Source organism: Musa acuminata, chromosome BXJ3-1, assembly GCF_036884655.1.
Source record: "Musa acuminata AAA Group cultivar baxijiao chromosome BXJ3-1, Cavendish_Baxijiao_AAA, whole genome shotgun sequence".
In the NCBI taxonomy this organism is placed as follows: domain Eukaryota; kingdom Viridiplantae; phylum Streptophyta; class Magnoliopsida; order Zingiberales; family Musaceae; genus Musa; species Musa acuminata.
The window spans coordinates 17,876-40,647 of record NC_088349.1 but is presented as its reverse complement, the minus strand read 5'-3'; the positions used below and the strand labels follow the sequence as shown (position 1 = coordinate 40,647).

General features: G+C 38.6%; 2 protein-coding genes across 20 annotated transcripts; one reads left to right on the top strand and one right to left on the bottom strand.

Moving 5' to 3' along the window:
* On the bottom strand, window positions 1-7,431 carry LOC135628623 (uncharacterized). 18 transcript variants are annotated; one of them, XM_065135402.1, is made up of 7 exons: window positions 7,267-7,431; window positions 4,850-6,030; window positions 4,640-4,735; window positions 2,946-3,008; window positions 2,447-2,469; window positions 1,185-1,914; window positions 7-1,113 (listed from the first exon to the last, which is right to left on the bottom strand). In XM_065135402.1, the coding sequence occupies exons 3-6, from the start codon at window positions 4,678-4,680 to the stop codon at window positions 1,709-1,711; spliced, it is 333 nt and encodes a 110-aa protein (XP_064991474.1). In that variant the 5' UTR covers window positions 4,681-4,735; window positions 4,850-6,030; window positions 7,267-7,431; the 3' UTR covers window positions 7-1,113; window positions 1,185-1,708. The 18 variants fall into 18 exon arrangements, 13 of the variants coding, with proteins under 13 accessions (XP_064991465.1, XP_064991474.1, XP_064991476.1 ...); XM_065135404.1 differs by having other exon boundaries at window positions 4,640-4,687; window positions 5,867-6,030; XM_065135400.1 differs by having other exon boundaries at window positions 8-1,113; window positions 4,640-4,781; window positions 5,867-6,030.
* A 4,241-nt stretch (window positions 7,432-11,672) lies between these two features.
* Window positions 11,673-22,424, top strand: LOC135587068 (uncharacterized). 2 transcript variants are annotated; one of them, XM_065136195.1, is made up of 7 exons: window positions 11,674-12,012; window positions 12,096-12,874; window positions 19,682-19,718; window positions 20,081-20,317; window positions 20,409-20,456; window positions 21,270-21,331; window positions 21,949-22,115. In XM_065136195.1, the coding sequence occupies exons 2-7, from the start codon at window positions 12,570-12,572 to the stop codon at window positions 21,965-21,967; spliced, it is 708 nt and encodes a 235-aa protein (XP_064992267.1). In that variant the 5' UTR covers window positions 11,674-12,012; window positions 12,096-12,569; the 3' UTR covers window positions 21,968-22,115. The 2 variants fall into 2 exon arrangements, with proteins under 2 accessions (XP_064992266.1, XP_064992267.1); XM_065136194.1 differs by lacking the exon at window positions 21,270-21,331 and having other exon boundaries at window positions 11,673-12,012; window positions 21,949-22,424.
* Window positions 22,425-22,772: the final 348 nt, after the last annotated feature.

Below are 22,772 nucleotides of genomic sequence, written 5' to 3'. Positions count from 1 at the left end.
TTACTGTACGACCACTGCATGCATGCATGCACGATTTGTTTTGTTGAGGCCAGCTTACATGGTCCAACAGGCAACTCTGTACTTGTACATGATCCACCCATCATCGACTCGGGTGATGATGTTAGAAGCAATAAACTAATGATATATGCAGCTCTTTCTGTAATCAAATTGCGTCCCAGTGGTCTCACCTCTACACATATATGGTGGATACATGACATCTTACAGTAGTAGCCTGAGCCACCTGGTTAATTCAGAAAGTAAAAGATAAAAGCTTTTGCATACCAAAGTTCCTTGAATGAGAAGCAAATAAAGCTTCCTTTTTTACCTTTTGTTCCTTTAGGAGGAGAGCAGGTGGATGATAAAAGACCTCTTTTCAGAGGTCATCGTACATCAGCATTTGTATAGCTTTTAAGACTTGAGATTATTTCTCTCTCTCTCTCTCTCTCTCTCTCTCTTCTTTTCTTTTACTGACACTCCTGCTGGTGGCCTCAAAAGAAAAGCAAAACCTTTTCTTTTACTTCCCTCCCAGACCTGTAGAGCTCAAATTATAAAAGAATGATTGTCACATGATGATATCTGCGTTCGATCGTAAGGTTCCAAACCTCCTGCCTTTTTTTTTTTTTTACTCTCGGCTTCTCATGCTTCTCCCCCTCTTTCTTCGCTGGCGGCAAAGACGAGGAAGAGAGGGTGAGAGCGACAGCAGCGTGTGGTCAGTCCAGTCCAGTCCAGTCCGTCCGCCCGTCCTTGGTGTTGACGCTATGGAGGGATGCACCAGAGCCTGTCGGCCCGAGGGGGGGGGGGGGGCCCATTGAGGTGACCCCTCTTTTATCCCTTTGCATTCACCAGTCCTTTTGCCGTGCTGTAGCTCTTTCCCATGACTCCCCTCCATAGACCACTGTGCTCTCTCTCTCTCTCTCTCTCTTATTCTGTGTGGTGGGCCCGAGTCAATGTTGGGAGGCTCCTTGGTCAACACGGGGCATGGTGGCCTATCCATAGTGTAGGTGATGTCCTCGTCAAAATGGTGTAACAGAGGTCAGAGAAGGCTCGTTGACCACGAGGTTTCCCTCTCCGGTGCAGCTGCGTTTTGGGAACGCAAGCCTTTGGTTCCTGCACCTGAGGGTGAGATGTCAGATACACAGGTCATCTTAAAAAGAGGAGGAGATCAAGCAAACACCATGGCTTACCTCTGCGGTGATTCACACTCCTCCTATTCATTGCATGGAAGAATTGAAACCTCGATTGTGATTTGTCCTGGAAACAAAATCCCACAACATATTATTTATTATTATTATTATTATTATTATTATTATTATTTTCTGTCAGTCGGGAGTATGGGGCGGGTGGCACTAGTGGTTCACCTACAGAATGTTACAAGGCGAAGAAGAAATGGATTGGCTCTCAAGCTGAAGACGTGGAAGCCGGAACACTACATCTGAAGGGCTTTCAAGTGGACAGCATCAAACAAACATGGACGTGAAGGATTTCATATGCCAATGCAGCAAAACCAAAGAGAAATCCAAAATTAAGGAGATTACGAGAGGAGGGGGGTTGGGGGGGAAAGAAAAGAAACAGCATGGAAAGGGACGCATGAGGAGCGCGAGAGGGAACAGTAGGCTCAGGTCAGCCCATCCCTCGGGGGAGTGGGGGGGGTCCAGAGCAGGAGCGCGAGGACCGAGGTGGGGAGGAAATGATATGGCACTCCATTGCTTTATGATTGGGAGCTGCCCGGGCTCGGCGTCCCATGCTTGTTGTCCTGGGTGGGGCTGTGAGAGAGAGAGAAGGCAGGCAGGCAGCTCCTCCTCCTCCTCCGCCTCGCTTCCCACACCACGGGTTGATGATGGCGACCACACCGTCCCCGTCTGCCTCCGGCCTTCCCGTCGCTGTCGGTGCCGGGGTCCAAGGCAGCGTGGTTCCCTGTCAAGAAAAGAGAGAAGAATAAGAGGGGAAAACACACAAAAGTCAGAGCGATTTCCCAGAGTTGTCATGCATCCATGTCTTCTCTTTCTCGAGCAATCCATCGAGGACGCAGAAAAGAGAGAAGGAAAACAAGCAAAAAATAAAAAAAAGTAACAGAACGCTGAAGCGCTATTGATGATGCACACATAGGAGAGAAGTAGTAGTTTGTCTTTCCTTTGCAAGCATTCTTGTCAGGGCATGAATAAAGAGGTTCAATCTTCCAATGTAGGTAGGCTTCCTCCATTTCCCCTTTTCCTTTTGCAAAATATATTTCTGACTAAGTGATTTTTTTCTTCTTTCGCAAAACAGATTTTACAAAAATATGGTCTGGATTAATCTTTTTTTTTTTTTTTTGGGAGACAAAATGCACAGGTCTAATTTGCCAGCTCATGAATGGTCTTATATGCTCCACAAATTCAAGGACTCGGCTTCCAACAGACACAAATCTACAAGAATTTGAGGAATTTATGTCATCAAACAGCAAACTCACAGTGCCTCCCTTCGATTCTTAACCTGTAAGGGGAAAGAACAAAAAGTCAAGTTTTAGTGGTACTAAGAAAGAAACATAATTTTCTTATTTATAGAGAACATACTTTTAACAAATATTATGGTGTTCCTACATATAATGTTCCTTGCAACCTATCACTTCCAACAGTAGTTGATTGATGATCAAAAGTTTCGCAGGACAGGTTTCAGCATGAATTTACAAGACTAGCTGAATCAGACATGGAGAATCCAGTATAATATGAAAAATATAGAGCAATAACAACTTTCACCAGGAGAATTTTATGAACGAGAAAAGAAAGGAGAAATGATGGGCAACCGTTCCTAAATATGGTCTCAGAGACTCTGAGCATGCACAATCTGTGATAGATTATTCCATACATCTGGAGCTAATGTTGCAACCAACTGATGTATATGTTACAACAAACATAGTATTTAAAGCAGAGAGAGACAGAAATATAGAGAGTATAGAGTTTGCATAAAACCTTGTGGCCTTTCTTGAAACCGCAAACTCTGAGATAATTGCCGTCAATCTAGATATACATGGCCTGCGAGTTGTGGCCAACCACCAAATGTCACCATGACTTGCAATCCATCTAAACATGATACGAAGCATCGTAAGATGCCATGATTGTAAATGAAATTTATTTAACTAAACTGTTTTTACCTCCCTGTTTATGGGTTATGTAAACCCTTAGCCTAATAATAATTTCGACAATGATGTCAATCTTATTACAGTATGCAGGTATCGGTGTTCACCTGACAAACATAATCCTGTGCTTGTGGCAGTTCTCACACTAGTCTAGGGTTAATAATAGTAAGACGACCATTGATGATCAGGTGTTCATGGCTATGTAAGCATGTGTTTCTTTAACGTGATTCCACTAGAAGAGGTCTCAGCTCAACAGATACTTCAGTGTCATTATCATTTAATTCACCAGGGGATACCTATAGCATTAATCTGAAAACAGCGTTCACATGAGAATTGATTACAAATGTTTTCACAGCCCACAACCAAAACTCATGAGTTTATGGACAGTTATCCCAAGCCCCAAATAGAAATCGAGATGCCTAAAACCAACAAAATTTACATTCAAACTGCATTTGAGATTTTCAAAGTTGGTTAGTGTACCCAAGGATGGGAAAACAAGTTACAAGTCATAATATCACATCATTTCCATATATGCTGATTTTTTTTATGTTTTAGACTATCATATGATGATCATACTACACAGGTTCACAAATCAACTATACGATAATAAGGTGGAAAAAAATAGAAGCAGTTCACAAAAATAACGGAACCATTGAATTCAGTATGGGATGAAAAATATAAGAGCATTGTCTTAAAAAATTAACTCATTACGCTTCTAATGTACCTAATGAGCATGACCTATCAATCATAAACTTTATCAAATAAAAGATGTCAGGTTTCAATACTGCCTAAATTTGGCACTTTTATGTCTACATCCCATGGTCGTTGCAAAAGGAAGTCTCTCTTGCCCTTATGTTTAAAGGGTCCACAGACCACACAGCAAAATGAGAAAAGGAAAGTGAAAACAAAACATATGTGCACTGGTCCAATCTCTTATTGATAAATTTAAGAACCAAACAGTTTTGTTCCTACTTGTCAACCAATGTATAATAAAAAAAAATTACAGAAGGCTAGTAGTGACACAATAACAGAACCTATGGATTAGTAGCAGACACCAGTGAGTTCAAACAGGTAAACCAAGCTCCAAAGTGGTAGATGCAGGCATTTTTCAAATATAATGGAAGGAATTGCAGAGTGGCGTATGATAATTCAACAACGTCCAGTAACTGAGTACAAATTACATGCTCATTGTCCTTAAGAGATTTAAGTTCATTATATATAACATCTAGCATGAATGTGCAAGACAGAGGAAGCACTTCTCAGTGTAACTGAATTATGGAAAAGGTCTTCCTATGGCCGTCAGTTATCTTCCATATACTGGATCCAACAAAGCATTCATGTTAATGATGCCAAATATTGCTTCATTCCAGCTAGTTAGTTCTCAAGGGTTACAGTACTTGCATTAAGAATCCATATATTTGTTCAGTCAATAATTATGGTCACTAACCCACTAAAAACATGAAAAGGAAAAGTCAAAAACAAATAAGGATGTCAAGAACAAGAGAAAAGTTCATGGTGTTGGCATACCTTTGCAAGAAGACTTTCATCTGGGGGTATCGCATCACCATCGGTATGCTGCAAGCAGTAACAATACCATGATATAGACCCCCTGGGGCACGGGCACTGGAAACATGTAATTATGCATATGAATTTGCTTTTATTCCACTCGCTGTAAGTTAGAGAAGAAAATAAGCAAAATTCATTTAATAAAACATGAAGGATGAATGACCAACCAACCAAGTATGATACAGAAGAAATCAAGATTCTGTTACTTCCAATATAATTCTTTATACCAAAGGATTTTATAGGCTTGACAAAGACAACAAAAAGGAAATGTGTTAACACATAGGTAAGGAAGTATGTATAACAAATAAGAAAGAAAATATACCATGTGAGAAAATCTACTGTTGGAAATGAACTAGACACAAGCTAGAATCCTGAAGAAATAGAAAGTGGGTGTTGCGCAGCATGCGCCAAAGACATCAAATAGTGACTGGGAACAGCAGTGAAGAGACCAGCAAGCAAATATATGCCTCTTTAAGCACCAAAAAATGCTAGTATAAAGCAACAAACAGAGCATGTCATTTACAATTCTAACATAGACCAACTTCCTGTAACTCGCCATTATTTTGTTTAAAAGATTGCACACAGTAAAGAAAATTTCAAAATCTGAAGCATTTAGATTTAGCATGTGATACAGGTGTCATTGGTCTTGGCAAATTAATTATTTCAAACTCATGAGCCACATAAGGTGATAAATATAATACATGATCATATTTGATCATAAAAGAAAGGTTGAATGAAGTTTCCAAGAACTGCTACTCTTAACCAAATCATAATAAACTTCATTTAGTACCACTCACAGCATGAGATATCAGTGGCCCTATCGAACGTATCAACTTGTGTATAATCAGAAGAAAACCCACAAACAATTAACAGGGAAGAAGACTGACACTGCTGATCGTCAATGGCAAAAATTTTAAATGTTAAGCAAGTATGGTACAATACCTAAGGTATTCTTGCTCTGATGTAACCAAAGTGCATTAATTTATCATATAAAGCCACAATACCATTCACCTATTGTCTTCCAAAAGAATAACACTCCTATATAGCAAATTGATGATGGTACATCCATTTTGATAAACTTTGTAAATAAGAGTATAGATATTTAGTGACATCAAATTAGTAAATTCCGATTACAAGAAATAATCAGTAAGAAAGGACCAACTCAACCAGAATTTACATGCTATTTACCTTTTTCGTCAATCAAATGAAAGTCTGTTTGGCTTATTATTGCTTCTTACAATTTTTACTTGGAGAAGGAGCCATGCCGTTTTTCAATCACATAATTTGCTGAATCTTGTGAGTCAAATCGAAAAACCCAGAGCCCTTACACTTCCCACCCTCAGCTGCTGCAACTTCAAAATGGTACCAAATTTCACAAACATCGCATATAATAGTTATTCCTATGCCAACTAATGCCCTTAATCATATTCCAAAAGCTTTCAAAATGATATACATTATAAAATAGCATCACCTAGAAAGATATAAGCACAAGTCATAAACAACTTTCAAGAGGACCATAAAGTCCACCTCCACGAACAGATCACTTGCATCTAGGTCCAGGACCACATGAATTGAATCAATGATCCACAGTAAGCATTGCTGTCATTCATATTTCATACCGCAAAATCTAATGTTATGACTAAAAGTAAACGATCCTCAAAAGGTGGCTAACACTTAGTGCAAAATCGTAGTGAAGAATTAAGGTGCTTAACGAACGACTTGTACATATGTCGAACGAATGATACGAAGAATTGGAAAGAAACAATGACATCCTTATGGCAAGACTATAGTCACTATATTATGCATCATGCAACAAATTTTGCCTAATTAACCAAGAAAAGAAGCAACAACCAACATGAACAAATTGGAGAAAAACGATACAGGTGGGAAACAGACATCAACAGATACAGGATCATTGCTCCTTTAACATGACTAACCTAAATAATTGATATGAAGTACCAAAAGCTGATTCCTAGAAAGTGATTTTTCAGAGTCCAGGGAGATGATCACATACCAAATACCATAAAGAGGATAATACAGGAAGATATCTTTACCGGATGATAGAAAAGGTGTCCAAAAGAAAACACAGGAAGTTATAATAGAGAATTCATCTCATCTCCGCAGAGTAGCGTAAAGCAACCAGAGAAGTCAACAAGTTCGTTCTATCAATGGCATGATCCCACGAGAAGAATCCAAGGAAAAGAATCCATAAAAGGAGATACCAATCGTTACCCATTACAAAAACAAAAGCAAGCACCAATCGCAGAGGAACAACTAAAAAAGAATTCCCCAAAATATTTCAAGAAACAGATCTCACGAGAAAACGAATCCATGGAGGACGAAGACAACGATCATCCCCAAAACAAAAACATTCCGGATTAAAGCGTGTACCAATCAAAAGAGAACGCAATTGAACGCAAAGAATTCCCAAAAAACGATGACATGATCTCACGAGGACGGTTCAATAAGAAGATCCAAAAAAGAAGGTAGCAACCATGCCCCGAAACAAAAGGGCTCCGTCTAAAAGCAGATGCCATGAAAGTACAAGCACCCACATCGAATTCCCAAAAGGATTTCAAGAAACAGACCTGAGGGACACGTTCGGTCGATGCAGAACTCAACGGAGGATACGAGGTCGACGACGGCGCCATCGCATCCTCGAGTAGTCACCACCGCTACTCCGGCCGCTTGCACATCCTCCTCCTACTGGCCCTTGCAACGCTCGTGGAGAAGGCGATCCATCGTAATTAAAATTATTCTCTCTCTCTCTCTCTCTCTATCTATATATATATGTATGTATATATATATATATATATGTATGTATATATATGTATATGTATATATGTGTATATATATATATGTATATATATATATAAATATGTATATATGTATATATATATATGCAATTTTCTCCTTCTATTAATATCAGATTCGTTTCTCGTATCTCTTTTTCCGCTCCTCGACTGCTCTGTTCTCAGAAGTGTGAACAGTTGAGAGTGGAGGACTGGTGTTCGAGGGAATGCCGATGAAGAATGTTGTCTCATGGATCTGTTGGATCGATGCATATGGAGAGGACGGGGATGGATAAGGAGCCTCGACACTGTTTTAGTAGATCGTAGCAGTAGGCATCGAAGCCATGAATGTTAGTGTAATAGGGTGCTTGGTACGCCTGTGGCGAACCGACAGCTCGAGGGGAAGGCCTGCGCAATGAGGAGTTGTTGAGAATTGGCTTCAAGTCTGATGTTGTATTCCAGTGCAAGAGACTTGGTCTCGCCCAAGAAGTGTTTGAGGGTTTGCTGAGAAGATCTTGAACCCTGCACAGAAAGATGGCTTTGAGGATGCCTCACTTTAGATTCATCGAAGGGGTCGGTGTAATTCCTGCACTGGCCAATCTGATTGATTTGAGGATTGTGTTTGGATGACTGCGATGGAAGAGAGGCATGTGACGATGTACATTGACCGTGATCGATGGTTATGGAATGGATCGATTCGGGAAATCTGCGATCGAGTATGTTGAGGAGAGGTATTTCGGCTGATCTTTCTTTCTGCATAGGCTTCATGTAATTGCTATATCTGAGTTTTGGGCCACTGATGACTGAAGGATTGCTCGTGATTTTGATACTGTGAGATTAATGTAGTTTCCAGCCAGAGAGAACAAGGATTTCATGCAGGAAACAAAATGCGAGGAAAGAACGACAAATGATGAACAAGGAAAGGAATTTGCTGGTTTAGAATCAGGTAAAATTAGCATCTCTTTATCAATGGATTGCCAAATTATTGATCTGAATAACTTGCAAGATACTTTAGTTGATGTTATTTCTCATGCTTATAGAAAGATCTCTGGCATCTTCTCATTGTCATTGTAGTATCTCATATTCTGAAGGAGCTATCAGTAGAAAATGTACATGGAAATGGCTGCAACAATAGTTTTCTCTAACTTAAAAGAGTTCCATCATTTCCAATGTCTCAAGGAAATCTTTCTTGGTGAGATCTCCAGAACTTGGTGTTCTTAAGATGCAACTTGAATTAAAGAACCTAAATGGCATGACCTTTACGCAACTAACATCAAATATCAAAATTGTTGCTTGATGTTTGTGCATAATTTGAATGCATGATTCAGCAAGTGTGTCTGGGATCTAGACATGTAATTTCTAAGCTGTCACTGAGTCCAGGACACATAAAACTGAAGTTTCACTTGGGTATGATGTATTAAGCTTAAGTTTTCTGATAAGGGAAAAAGAAGCTTTGACATCCACTGTTGTTCTTTGATCTTACCTTAGTTTGGCATGATATGATCATGGAGTTGTTTACATTTGGTGTTCATACTTAACCATTACAGAAGTACATCATTAGCAGTAACTCTCAAGCTATCTATTATTTACATTCATCATTAGCAGTAACTCTTAAGCTAACCGTTTTTTACATTCATCAACTGTTGTGGTTTATAATCTTACCTTAGTTTGGCATGATATGACCATGAAGTTTTTCTCACTGTAGATTACATACACAATGTAAACTTCAACTTATTTGGGGGTTTGGTGTTCTTACTAACAATTACAGAAGTACATCATTAGCGGTAACTCTTTAGCTATCCATTATTTACATTCATCATGAGTCATGCACTTGCTTCACCAACGTAGGTTAGCATGGCAACAATTCTTCTTGAGAAAATCTCAAGACAAACTATTGCTTGAAGGAAGCTGGTGGCACTGACATGTTAGAGTAATAAAGTATAGTACTAGCAGTAGTCTACATGGATTGGATAGTCCATCATATACATGAGACAAAATATATCAAGTCACAAGGCTCTGTTCTGCTCTCATCACATGAACTCCAGTAAAAATGATGCATGTGACCCTTGCACATCAAGCATTACAACGCCTCATGTTCTCAGTTAAACTAGATGATCTGCTACCTGCTTGTTCTTGAGACCAAGAGTGGATTAAAGACATGCAGGATGAGTTATTTTAACCCAAGAGCTTGACTTTCGAAGTATGCAATTGTCCACAACCCAATCTCAACTCCCAAAAACAAAACAAAGAGCTCAGAGCACGAGACTGTTATTAGTATCTTAGCCAAGTGTGCATCATTATAAATGAGATTATGTCAGTGGAAAACAATGCTCCCCTACATTGGTCCAGCCCCACATGCATGAGGGCTTGGAATAATCTCACGTTTTCATGCAATAGAAAAGTAGCAGGTCACTGCACCGAAGAGTATTAATTAGCTGAACATTGAGAAGTGAAACTGAGCCACTGACCTTGCTTGTCTCCATCTGGTTGAAGTATTTAAAGACCTATTTGGCTGTGAGGGCAGCAGTGGCTGCCACCTTCTCTTTTCTGATTCATAACTCGCCACCTTTTGAAGGTTTAATTGTCCGAGAAGGTGGCGGTGGCTTTATGCCTCTCAGAGAGTGCATGTGCAACAGAGAGAACAGAGCTTGGGTACATGGGATGCACTGCATGTGTTTTCCGTAGAAAGGTTGAAGGAGGTGCCGAGTGCTGTGGGATCTACACGATTGCTCGGTGAAGCGACACTCTGCCTTGCTGCAGAAACAATTCATGGTCTCTTGTTTCCTTCCCTTGTCTTTTTAAATCGCTCCTCTTCTTTGTTTAAGTTTATAATGACACTGTGGAAGACTTGGAACATGTTTTGTAATGTAGTTTATGTTTTATGCTTTGGTAGTACTTCTCCAATACTTCTATCCTTTCTTTGTCTTCTTAAAATGCTACCCTGACCTGCAAAAATCTTGTCTTTCTTCGTTGTTCTCATTTATAATCATGCTATAACTGACATAGAAGTTCTTAGACATACTACTGTCTTTCTTCTTTGTTTACATTTATATTAATACTGTGGAAGACCTAAAACCAGTGTAGAAAATATGTTTTGTAATTTAGTACATGTTTTTATGTCTTGGAAGTACTTTTTGCAATACTTTTTATCATTCCCTTGTCTTCTTAAAATGCTGCTCTGACTTGGAAAATCCTGTCTTACTTCTACTAACATAGAAAATCTTAATTTTGTTGGCTTATGGATAATTCTACATTCTTTTTCTCACAAACACAACTCAAAATGTCCATCTTGAAAATGAAATTGATAATTGCATGTGTGATGGACAGACTTGGTCACTCATGTCCCAGAATTTATGTCACATCAGTATATTTTTGGACTAGAGAATCTTTTGATACCTGCACTTACTTTGGTTTTCCTCCAACAAAAGACAATGATATTTCCTTTTTCTTATTTGAGGCATCACAATGGGTCATTCCCAAACCCGGTGATTGATGTACTTTCTCAGGATAATCATGAAAGAAATCTGTGGTACACATTAAATATGGAATTGTAGTCTCATTCATGAGGTGTGTTGGAGGAGAAAACCTGGACCATCCTTGTTCACCTGTGTAATGATGGGATCTGATCCATCATTGCTCCAATATGTTTAAGAGTTAACAATGCAATCTTTGTGCCGGATCTTGTGGCAGTGAATTTGTCAACTTTAATCATTCTTGATCACTTGGGAGTCAATTGAAAGCATCTGATATGTTTGCCTTGCATACTCCTTAATTTAGCAACAAGAAGGTCAGAATAATTATGATACCTGCTTTGCCCCCTATGAGATAGATAGATATCCAATTTCTGCTTACTTTCAGAAAATATAACTTTTTACTGTTGAAAACAAGTATATGTACAGACAATATGAAATTGGACAAAGTTTGATGGAGGGATAGGGATACATGTGTATAATGATTTTTTTTTTTGTGGACGTCAAATATGTGTATAATGATTTTTCTAATTTGTGAAAACAATGTACACAGGAAGAGTAGGAAATTGGATAAAGTTGGTGTGGAGGTAGACATGCATGAATCAGCCATTCCCTGATTGCAGCAGGACCACCAGCAACACTTCTGCCAAAGATCAGCAGGTCAGTCTTATTTGGTGTTGTTGTGTGGAAGTGTTGGTGGGCACCCACATAAAAACTGAAACCCTCCTTGTCTCAGTCCAGATGGTGCAGTCTCACACTTCCTCCTTTTCTCTCTCCTCCGTTCTCTTCTGCCAAGTGCCCATCTCCATCTTCTCTCTCTACTCACACACCCTTCCTTCCCTCTTCTCCTTTCTGGAGTCTGAACGACCAACGCAATGACCATAAGTGATTAATAAATGTAAAGCAGACCTTCCTATCCACCCCCGTCTCCCCTCCCACACAAACACGGAGAAGAGAGAGATGTTGGAATACTTCTGAACCCTAGAATCCCATAGTTATTCCCAGGAATCCTGCCACATATCTCATCTTTACTCGTGACTGTGACTTAGCAAGCAAAAAGGAAAGCAAAGAGGTGCTCCTCATTTTACTCACCAAGCACCTTCTTCTTCTTCCTTTTTTTTTTTTTTTTGTCTAAACTCCTACTTCCTTTGGCAGGACAAGATAAGGAGGAAGAAGAAGGAAACCATGGCTTTTCTCCCTTGGACCCTCACCTTGTCTCTTTCAAACTGCTTCTCCTTCAGTCTATGGGTGGATAGATTCCAGCAGTCCTGCTTCAGTTCTCGATCATTCCATTGACATAGCTCTCTCTTGCTCTGTCCACAAAGACCTATAGACAATCCAAAAATTACAGCTTTTGTGCTCCATTGAAAGCTCTCTCTCTTATTCTCTGTCCTTTCCCTGAACCCTGGTCCCTGGTAAAATCCTAAAGGCCAAAACCATCTTTTCCCCGAGAAAGGAGACTTCTTTCTTCTACTTCCCACCCCCTCATCAAGAACTTAGTCGCCGGACCTCTTCTTGTCAGCTAAACCTGAGTAACTTCTTCTCAACTCAGCTAAAGGGAACAGGGGGAGGAAGAAAGATCCTTCTTTTATGAGAATTCCTCTCTGTCAATGAGTTGGATCGATCTCGATGTTCTCGGGGTGCTCGGTTTCGAGTCTGGCGGCGAAGTTCACCTTCTTCCCGCCCGACCCACCTACTTACAGCGTGAAGAAAGACGACAGCGGGCGGCTGGTGGCATCTGGCGTCCCAAGGGACCATTCTATGGATGTCCTGCTGCTGGACACCAAGCACGGGACCAAGCTTGTCGCATTTTATTTGAAGAACCCCTGTGCCAGGCTCACGGTGCTATACTCACACGGCAATGCTGCAGATCTGGGGCAGCTCTATGATCTCTTCGTGCAGCTTAAGGTCAACCTGAGGGTTAATCTGATGGGGTTAGTGGATTCCATTTGTTACTAGCTTTATTTGCTTCCTTGAATCAGTTTTTTCTTTGTTTTCTTCAATTTTTTACTGTATCTTCAGGTCACCATATTTATTTAGGTTGTCGTCTTCTTTTGGACCCCAAAGATTTAATTTATTGGTTACCTTTGTTTTCTTCAATTTTTTACTGTATCTTCAGGTCAGCATATTTATTTAGTTTGTCCTCTTCTTTTGGACCCTAGAGATTTAATTGACTGGTTACTGGGGTCTCTTTTAGATTTGTTTGGCCTCAGTTGTTACTGCATATGCATAAATACTGTGTGGGTTTTAGCTATACCATGTTATTCACATTTTGTTCCTTTGTGTGTTTTCGACCACCTCACAGTCAGACCTTTTAGTGCATTTTCCATCTTAATATAATTCCTTTTTCATGATAGTATCAGGCTTCAGTTTGGTTGAATTTGGTAAATGGAGGTAAAGATGCTTGCTTTAACTCACATTAATGTTGATTACTGATCTCATGAAAATTTGTAAGCATCTTGGTTGAATGTGTCAGACAGATCTATCAAAATTATATGGGAGACATCACAACACCATTCAGCAGTTTCTATGCAATTAACCATTTTATTCTTTTATTTTTTCTTCCAAGTTGGGAATATTACAGCTTATTTCTTCGCTTTGTTTTGCATATTGATTATTGCACGATTACTAAACTCCTATTGAAGTAAAGGGTCCACCATCACAGACTTGTATAACAGGATCGAGTAAAACAATTTCACATTGCCTGGTTGCTAATTTCAATTTTTTTTCTGTTGTGAAATGAAATCAGATATTGTTTGTGAACAATGGATACATAATATGCCTTGTTGAATAGGTTGCTAGCGTAAGTTGAATGATGTATCTTCTAACGAAGAGGATCACCCTTTGACATTCATTTAGATATTTAAGCTGATCTCCACATGGGGAAACTTGATTTATTTGTAATTATATAATACAACTTGATTTTATTTTTTGATGAGGTCCATATCCATGATTTGGATTTACAAAAGGTAATATGTGAGATTTGATAAAACTTATCCATGCAACAGATCTTATGATGGTGTGTGAGCAAGATATCTACAGTATGCCAGCTATTAGTAATTTTGTAAATATGTATGCTTCAGACCTATGTGAATAATGTACAAATATTACTAATCCGTTTTCGAAATATAAAATGGGGACTTTCTTGGTTCCTTTTTTTTCTTATGAAGTCTAAGCTTTTACTGAATTATTTCTTGAAGGTAAACTAAGTAAGTTCGATCACCAAGCTTATCTTGATTAGTCTTGCATCAAAAGTGAAAGAATAATTGTGATGGTTTACAGGAGTCGATGAGTCCACAATCATTAACTTGATGTTAAGCATTTTGGATCACATGATTTCAAGACTTCCAAATTTTTGGATGAATAATTTTGTTTAGTTGAATCATGATAATGGGTATTAAACCTAGTAGGATATGAGTACTAGGTAATGATTGGTTGAATCATAATACATGTGAGTGGAGCTAACTAGGAAACGACTATCTGAGAATAGGGCAAAATGCCACATCATGGCATGGAGCATGAGCTGGGCTGCAAGTCAGAATATTAGTAAGGATTGAAATTTCGTACTGTATCAGAGTTTCGAGATTCGCTCGGTACAGTACGGTACCGTATACCGAGTGGTATATTTCGATATACCGCTCGGTATATATATATATAAAGTAAAAAAAAATCTTTTTCGGCGATGTCATAGAAAAAACGAGGTGATGTCGCCTCTCTTCTCCCCACGCAGGGCGACGTTGCCGAGGCGACGTCGCCTATAAATATATATATTAATATATATATATTTATTTATATATAAAAGTAAAAAAAAATCTTCAACGTCGCCTCTCTTCTCCCTATGTGAGGCGACGTCGCCTTTATAAATATATACACACACACACACACATATATATAAGTAAAAAATATACTGTTTTCGTTGTGACATCGCCTCTTCTCCCTGCGATGCCGAGATTCTTCTCCCTGCACGAATGAGAAGTCATCGACAGACGAGGAGGGAGAGCGGCGTAGGTACTCCTCTTCTTCTCCTTTTTCTTTCTTCCCCTTCTCCCTCTTCTTTTTTCTCCCTCGGTCACCCCTCTTCTTTCTTCTTCCTCCCGGTAGCAGGCGAAAACAACCCAATCGACAGTACCTCCCGGTAGCAGGTGGTCCGTATACCGGTCTACTAGCGGACCGGTTCGTATCGCCCAGTACGGGCGGTATTATTCGAAATTGAAGACCTTGAATATTAGTATCATGGAAATGGGACAATGTCATTATGATTTATAGGGCTAGATGGACCTACTATCGATAATTTGGTATCAAGCATTGTTGTATTATTAGGTCGATAATAATGCAGAACAAGCAGAAGGAGACTATTTTCAAAGAGCCTAAAACTGCACACTTATCACTTTATTTATCTCACATTGTTCATTTTCATGTTTCTTTTGGTTATCCTATATTGTTAATTAGCTAGTTTTCAAAGCCTAGATTTAGTATAAATAAAGGTCTCCTCTAAGCCTATGGAATCATCTAAAAATATCTTCAAGTATTGTAAAGGTTTTCTCCATCATAAGGAGTTAATTTCCTTCGTCCTCCCTTATAAGGTCAATTTACTATAATTCTTTCTAATAGTAATTTCTTAATTTTGTTTCCTTTCTACACTAGTTGGTATCATAGCCTTACTCTTGGTGTTAGCGTAATAGGTTTGTGGTTAGGAAATTAAGAAGTATGCTCTACACTTGCCACTTATAGTGGATCTTGTATATCAAAAACTTAATTTGCTAAGTACAATCCTATAACCCATCAAGATGAGGTTTGGTGGCAATAATGCGACAACTATGACGGTGTTATCGGTGATGGCAGTGGCAATTTTGGCAGTGACGGCCTTCGTGATGAAGGCAATGACAACAACCCCAATAACAATGATCGAGGAGTGCCAGTCTTATGGGTGATGCTAGATGTACAATAAGCTAGGATGACCTAGGAACTCCGAGAGATTCGCGACATGCTCACTAACTTGGGCTTAAGCACTAATAAAGTTCGTGATGATGGTAGGATTAATTGTGTCGGAGTTGATGCTAATCGCCAGCCTAGTCATCAACACGGGCCTGCAATCCAACGTATGCAACTAACCTATGAAGATGAGTCAAATGAAGGAGAAGAAGAAGGAATTATGGACTATTGCAGAACCAACCAAAAAAGAGGTGCAGGTGCAGCTCAACCTTGACACTTCAATCGACATGGTACTATTCACCCACAACAACCAACAGTATATGATGATGACTTAGAAGATGACAGTGAAAAATACATAAGACATCAAGCACCATCTAGATGAAATAGGTTATTTGAGGATTATTGCCTCAAAGTATACCTCCCTAGTTTTAATGGCCACCTCAGTATTGAAGCTTTTCTTGATTGGAATTATGACGTAGAGAACTTCTTCGAGGTGATGGATGTTCCTGATCACAAACAAGTTAAGCTTGTTGCATACAAGTTGAAAAGAGGTGCAACAGTTTGGTGGGATACATTACAGAATAACAGAAGAAGACAAGGAAAGACACCAGTACAAACATGCCGAAAGATGAAGCAACTTCTTGAAGGAAGATTCCTACCCTCAGACTATGAACAACTATTGTTCCAACAATACCAAAACTACATCCTAGGCACTCGATCTGTAATTGAGTATACTAATGAATTCTTACGCCTTTCAGCCAGATATAACTTATCAGAGTCAGAAGACCAGCCGACAACAAGGTACGTCAACGGATTGAAATATGCAATTAAAGATAGAATGCCTTTAACTCCGATATGGATAATAGATAAAGCTCACAATATGGCATTAAAGGCTGAAATGTTGTTGACTCGACCTCCAATTGTTACCCAACATTGCTCTACTCCAACAACACAACTTGGTCTTAACAAAATGAAGCAAGTTATGACCGAGTCAATACAACCTACAAATCAAGGCACAAATATCAGAGGAGCAACAAAGCAAGCTAAGCATATCTCGACTACCACAAACAATCCATATGCTCGACCCATGGTTGGGATATGTTTCAAATGTGGGGAGCCTGGTCATCATTCCAACGGGTGTCGTGCTCATAAGACTGTCAACCTTACAGATCACAAAGATGACTTTGAAGAAGAAGGAGATGCCCAAAATGATATGATTAATGATATTGACAATGCTGAAGTAGTAGAGGAAGAAGGGGAACACGTCGCATGTGTTGTAAAAAGATTATTACTCACCCAAGGCAAGAAGATCCATCTCAGTATAAGAAAATCTTTATTCTCAATGTAATGTTAAAAACAAAGTCTATGCATTGATCATAGACGGTGGAAGCTGTGACAACATTATATCTAAATCACTGGTGAGGCACTTAAAATTACAGACGGAAGCTCATCTAACACCATACAAACTAGGGTGGATTAAAGAAGGCCCAACTGTCACTGTAACTAAGATATGTAAAACTCTCTTAATTTGAAAAAGCTACAAGGAGAAAGTTATATGTGAGGTAGTTGATATGGATGTGTGCCATGTGCGACTTGGAAGGCTATGGCAATATGATGTGAATGCAACCCACCTTGGAAGAAAGAATGTCTATGTATTCTGGTGGAACGGGAAGAAGATTGCTATTCTACCGACTAACAGAAAGGGAGATGAATCTAACACTTCTAAAGTGGAGGGGAAGTCTTTCTTATCCAATTCTAACTTTGTGCAGGAATTCATTGTCAGTTCTAAAGAAACAAGAGTATGTTATGCGATTATTGTGAAAGGAGAAGAGCCACCTGAAGCAAAGATTCCAAACGAACTAAGATTGATATTGGAAGAATTCAAAGAGATCACACTTGAAAGATAGAAGCTAGAGGATGTGCATAGATAGCAGAGTCATCAACCAAATCACGGTCAGGTATCGGTTTCCTATACCTCGATTAGGAGATATGTTGAATTAACTACAAGGCTCCAAGATATTCTTAAAGATTGATCTATGTAGCGGATATCATCAAATTCGCATATGGCCTGGAGACGAATGAAAGACGACATTCAAGACAAGAGGAGTCTTATATGAATAGTTAGTTATATCATTTAGTTTTTCCAATTGTAACCATGATGGTTACTAATTCAAAGGTAATAAGCTATGCATTCCGAGGATGTTCTTATGAGAAAAAATTATTCAAGAACACAGAGGACTCAGCGGACATTTCGGGCTATAGACAAAACGATAGCAAGCATTGAGGAGAGGTACTTTTGGCCCCAATTAAAAAGGGATGATGGCAATTTTGTAAAAAAACGTCCGACTTGTCAAACTGCAAAGGGCCAATCGCAGAACACTGGTTTATATATGCCACTACCAGTTCCAAAAGACGTTTGGGAGGATTTATACATGGATTTTGTATTGGGATTACCAAAACTCAGAGGGGAGTTGATTTAATGTAAGTTTGCAGTTTAGTAGCATAACTCACCTACAAACTGATGGTCAGACAGAGGTAACTAATAGAACTTTTGGAAACTTGATTCATTGTATTTGTGGTGACAAACTAAGACAATGAGATTTCGCACTCGCATAAGCTGAATTTGCATATAACAGTGTAATTCATAGTTCTATTGCAGTATCACCGTTTTCTATTGTTTACAAGAAAGTGTCGAAGTATGCTCTAAATTTAGTTCACCTACTAAAGACTCTTGGAATGAGTGTAGCAGCTAACAACATGGCTGAGCAAGTACAATCAACCCAAGCTGATGTGAAGAAGTTGGAAGCTACTAATGCCAAGTACAAGGAAGCAGCTGATAAGCATAGGAGAGAAGGTGTTCAAGGAAGGAGATATGGTTATGGTATACTTGTGAAAAGAGAGATTTCCTATAGGCACTTAAAACAAATTAAAGTTGAAGAAGTATGGTCCCTGTAAAGTCTTAAAGAAAATTAATAACAATGCTTATGTGATTGATTTACCAGATGATTGGGGTATCTCAAAGACCTTCAATGTTGTAGACTTATATGACTACTTTCCAAATGAGAATCCATTGTATTTAGATATAAACACAAGGACAAGTTTTTTCTCAGGTGGAGGGGATTAATGCGGAACAAGCAGAAGGAGACTATTTTCAAAGAGCCTAAAGTTGCCCACTTATCACTTTATTTATCCCACATTATTAATTTTTATGTTTCTTTCAATTATCCCACATTGTTAGTTAGTTACTTTTCTAGTACTAGTATAAATGATGACCTCCTCTAAGCCTATGGAATCATAAAAAAAGCAATATCTTCAAGTATTGTAAATGTTTTCTCCACTATAAGGAGTTGATTTTCCTCATCCTCCCTTATAAGGTTAGTTTACTAGAATCCTTTATAGTAGTAATTTCTTAATTTTGTTTCTGTTCTACGTCAAATCATTATATCGGTTTATATCAGGCTGGAAGGTTACAAAGGTGTTTATCATAATGTTTATGTAATTATTTGATGATTAGCAGTATTCAAGTATTTGTGAAGAAGTATATGAATATATCACAACATATCAATAGCAAAACTCAAGAAAAGTTGAATGTTTATAAACAATTTGAAGATTTTTTATGGAATGTGTTCAATATTATGCTTGTTTTGAGTCCTCCAAAATTTTCTTTCAAAGCATAGGAAGCTGAATTTCTCTGATTCATTTATCCATCCTTGTTTAACATGTTTTTCACTTGTTTATTGAATTATTCTTTGTGTTTTTGTTGCTTTAGAAGTCTTATATAATGGTGTTTGATTTCTTGTAACATGCAGATATGACTATTCAGGATATGGAGCATCTACTGGTAAGGTAGGCTATTTTCTTGAGATAAATAGTTTGCTGAGGGTGATCTAAATTTTTTGGGTGGGGGGTTTTTGGAGGAGGGGGAGTGGGCTGGTGGGTTGGGGTTTGGGGTGGTAGTTGGACTCTCAATCAAAACCAGTCTACTGTTAGACATTGTTGCAAGTGTTTTTGTTACTATGTGATCTAGATTTGGGAGACATTGAGACATTTCTGCTAAGTTTTGTTAGTATTTTTAGTATTTTGTTGTTCATTGGATTTCCAAGGACTCATTTCAATTTTTGTGATCTTGTGTTTCCTTTCACTGTCTAACTTTATAGGTTTCCACAGCAGTTGAATTAATCTACCATGCATTTCTTTATGGTGTTTAGCCAAGCGAATACAACACATATGCAGACATCGAGGCAGTGTACCAGTGTCTGCAGACAGAATATGGAGTCGGTCAGGAAGATTTGATCTTGTATGGCCAATCTGTCGGTAGCGGTCCCACATTGCATTTGGCAGCTCACTTGCTGAGACTGCGAGGCATAGTACTTCACAGTGCTATACTGTCAGGACTTCGTGTGGTTTGCCATGTCAAATTCTCGTTCTGCTTTGACATTTATAAAGTGTGCCTCTTGCTTTGACCACAATCTTTTTACTCGTACTCTTTGATTGGTCAGTGATTTTAGCTACTAATTGGTCTGCCTTTTGATGCAGAACATTGACAAAATTAAAAAGGTCAAGTGCCCAGTTTTTGTAATTCATGTAAGTGCTTTGTCTTAAATTCATCACCTTTTGTCCTGCAAACAACCAGTGGCTTGATTCTTTCTGTTGAGAAGAATTTAAAAGCTTTCTTTGTGAAATAGTAACATTCAAATCCTTAACAATGCTGATGTAGACTGACTTTGGTTGATGTTTTTCCATTGTATAAGAATTTTGAACTTGAAAATTGGCCTTATTTTCTATACTATAAGTTATAAAAAAAATGTTAATTCTATAAACTAAACATTGAACAGCCATTAGTTTCTTAAATTTATTGACACTTGTCAGCTGCTATGCAAAATTTTTGCATTCAGTGTTTAGTTTGGAATATATCGTCAATTTCTTCACGCACTTTGATGAATTTAAAGTGCTACTTAACTTCTGCATTGCACTCACCAAAACATACACCGTAGATTTTGCTGGAAAGAAACTTTTTATTGGAACTCCTTCAATATTATTTATTCAAAACGTATGGTGCTGCTGCTTAGAGACTTCGCTTATTTACATTCATATATAAAGTTGTAACTTTAGAGAACACATAGTACACAGGGAGGCTACCTCAGTAGTGGGATTGTCACTTTTGGAGAGAAGTTAATGTTTATGGATTGTGGTGTTTTTGGGCCAAACCAATATGTTTGCACCATGGACTGTGTTCTTGATAGATTTGCACAAATCAGATATCCTTAGGAAGTCCCGTCTTGACAACAAGAAAATGATGCCAGAAAAGACCAACCAATGAAAGACTAAATTCATTTATGACAATTGTGTCTGCAAATGTTTTTGATATGATTCACTGATTTCTGTTCATGTGTTTAGGATTTGACTGGTTGGTGTGAGCACCTCCATATACAAAGATCCCTTTCAATACTTATCCACTGGTAATAGAAATCTTGTTTCTCTACCTTATGATAATGTTGCAGTATCAATTCCTCAAGTAAATTTTTGCTGCGGAAGGTATAAGCATTCAGAATGATTAGTCAAAATCTGTCAATGATCACTTCTTGGAAGGTGATGCCAGTGCGTGAACAAAAACTACATTTTTCTGTGTTTCCTTCTTCTACCTCTCATTTTCGTTTAGAAATAAGATGATATCCATAGATATCCAATCATCAGGATTTACATAGACCGGAGTAGTCATTCAATGGCGGTAATTAAGAAATTCATTTTGGAACCAAGGTCGATATTTTTAAAGATAACTGCAGTGACACATTAAGATATCATGATACATCTTTCGATCAATGTTAGTTAGTAATCATCGAGCTTGTAACTGTGTCTTCTCCATTGATGCTATTTAAGCCTGTTATTAGTAGTGACTTTGTTTTATGTTCCAATATGTAACGGTTGTCAATTTGTGTTGTAGATTGTCAATAATTCCTTGTATTTAGTGTGAACTGATACCCCTTATTTAGAAGTTAAAATGTGTGTGTCAGAATGATCATTATAAATATTCCCAGTAGATTCTGTTTTGTTTTAACAGTTGGATGTCTTCTTGTAGGGTACCGAAGATGATGTAGTGAATTGGCTTCATGGACATGGTTTATGGAAACTAGCGGAAGAACCGTACGATCCCTTATGGATCAAAGGAGGAGGTCATTGCAACCTAGAGTTATATCCAGACTACATCCGTCACCTATGCAAGTTTATTCGGGAAATGGAAAACCTCACGACTGCAACCCGGCTCAAGAAGATCCGACAAACTCTCAAACTCCCTGCCAAAGCTGCTGCAACCACCAGCACCACCACCTTCACGACCAACTGTTGCTGCCCACGGAGAGGATGTCTGATGGTGCGATGCTCCAAGGGATCTGCATACCTGTGCAACTGGTGTTGTGGAGATTGGCATTGATAGTGGCATCCGCTGTACAGATTTGCTCAAACTTCTAAACCTATCTATTGTATCGAAACATTAACGAAGGCAATCGGACTATCGTTTGTGTGCGAATTAAGAGAATAGATACCAGTTTTTTTGAACTGAATCTTCACTGATGATCTCTATGCTGTTGAAATATCAATTTGTTGGTATTATGTAGTCATTGCCAATTTGGCGATGGTGTGCTTATGTTGCTAAATATATGCAAGATTATGAGAGGAAATGGTGTGCACAAAATCTATTACAATATAGTTGCCGCTCTGTTGTTGTCTTTTCTTGATCATTCAAGGTTTAAAGTGATGTCAATGAACAATCAAATACACTGTTCAGCTGCAGGGCTTCATCCATGACTGTTTCTCCCTGAGGACGGTGACCAACTATGATATGTTGATGCATGAGGACGAGACAGTGATATCTCAAATTATGAGTTCATTAGCTACACCATATCA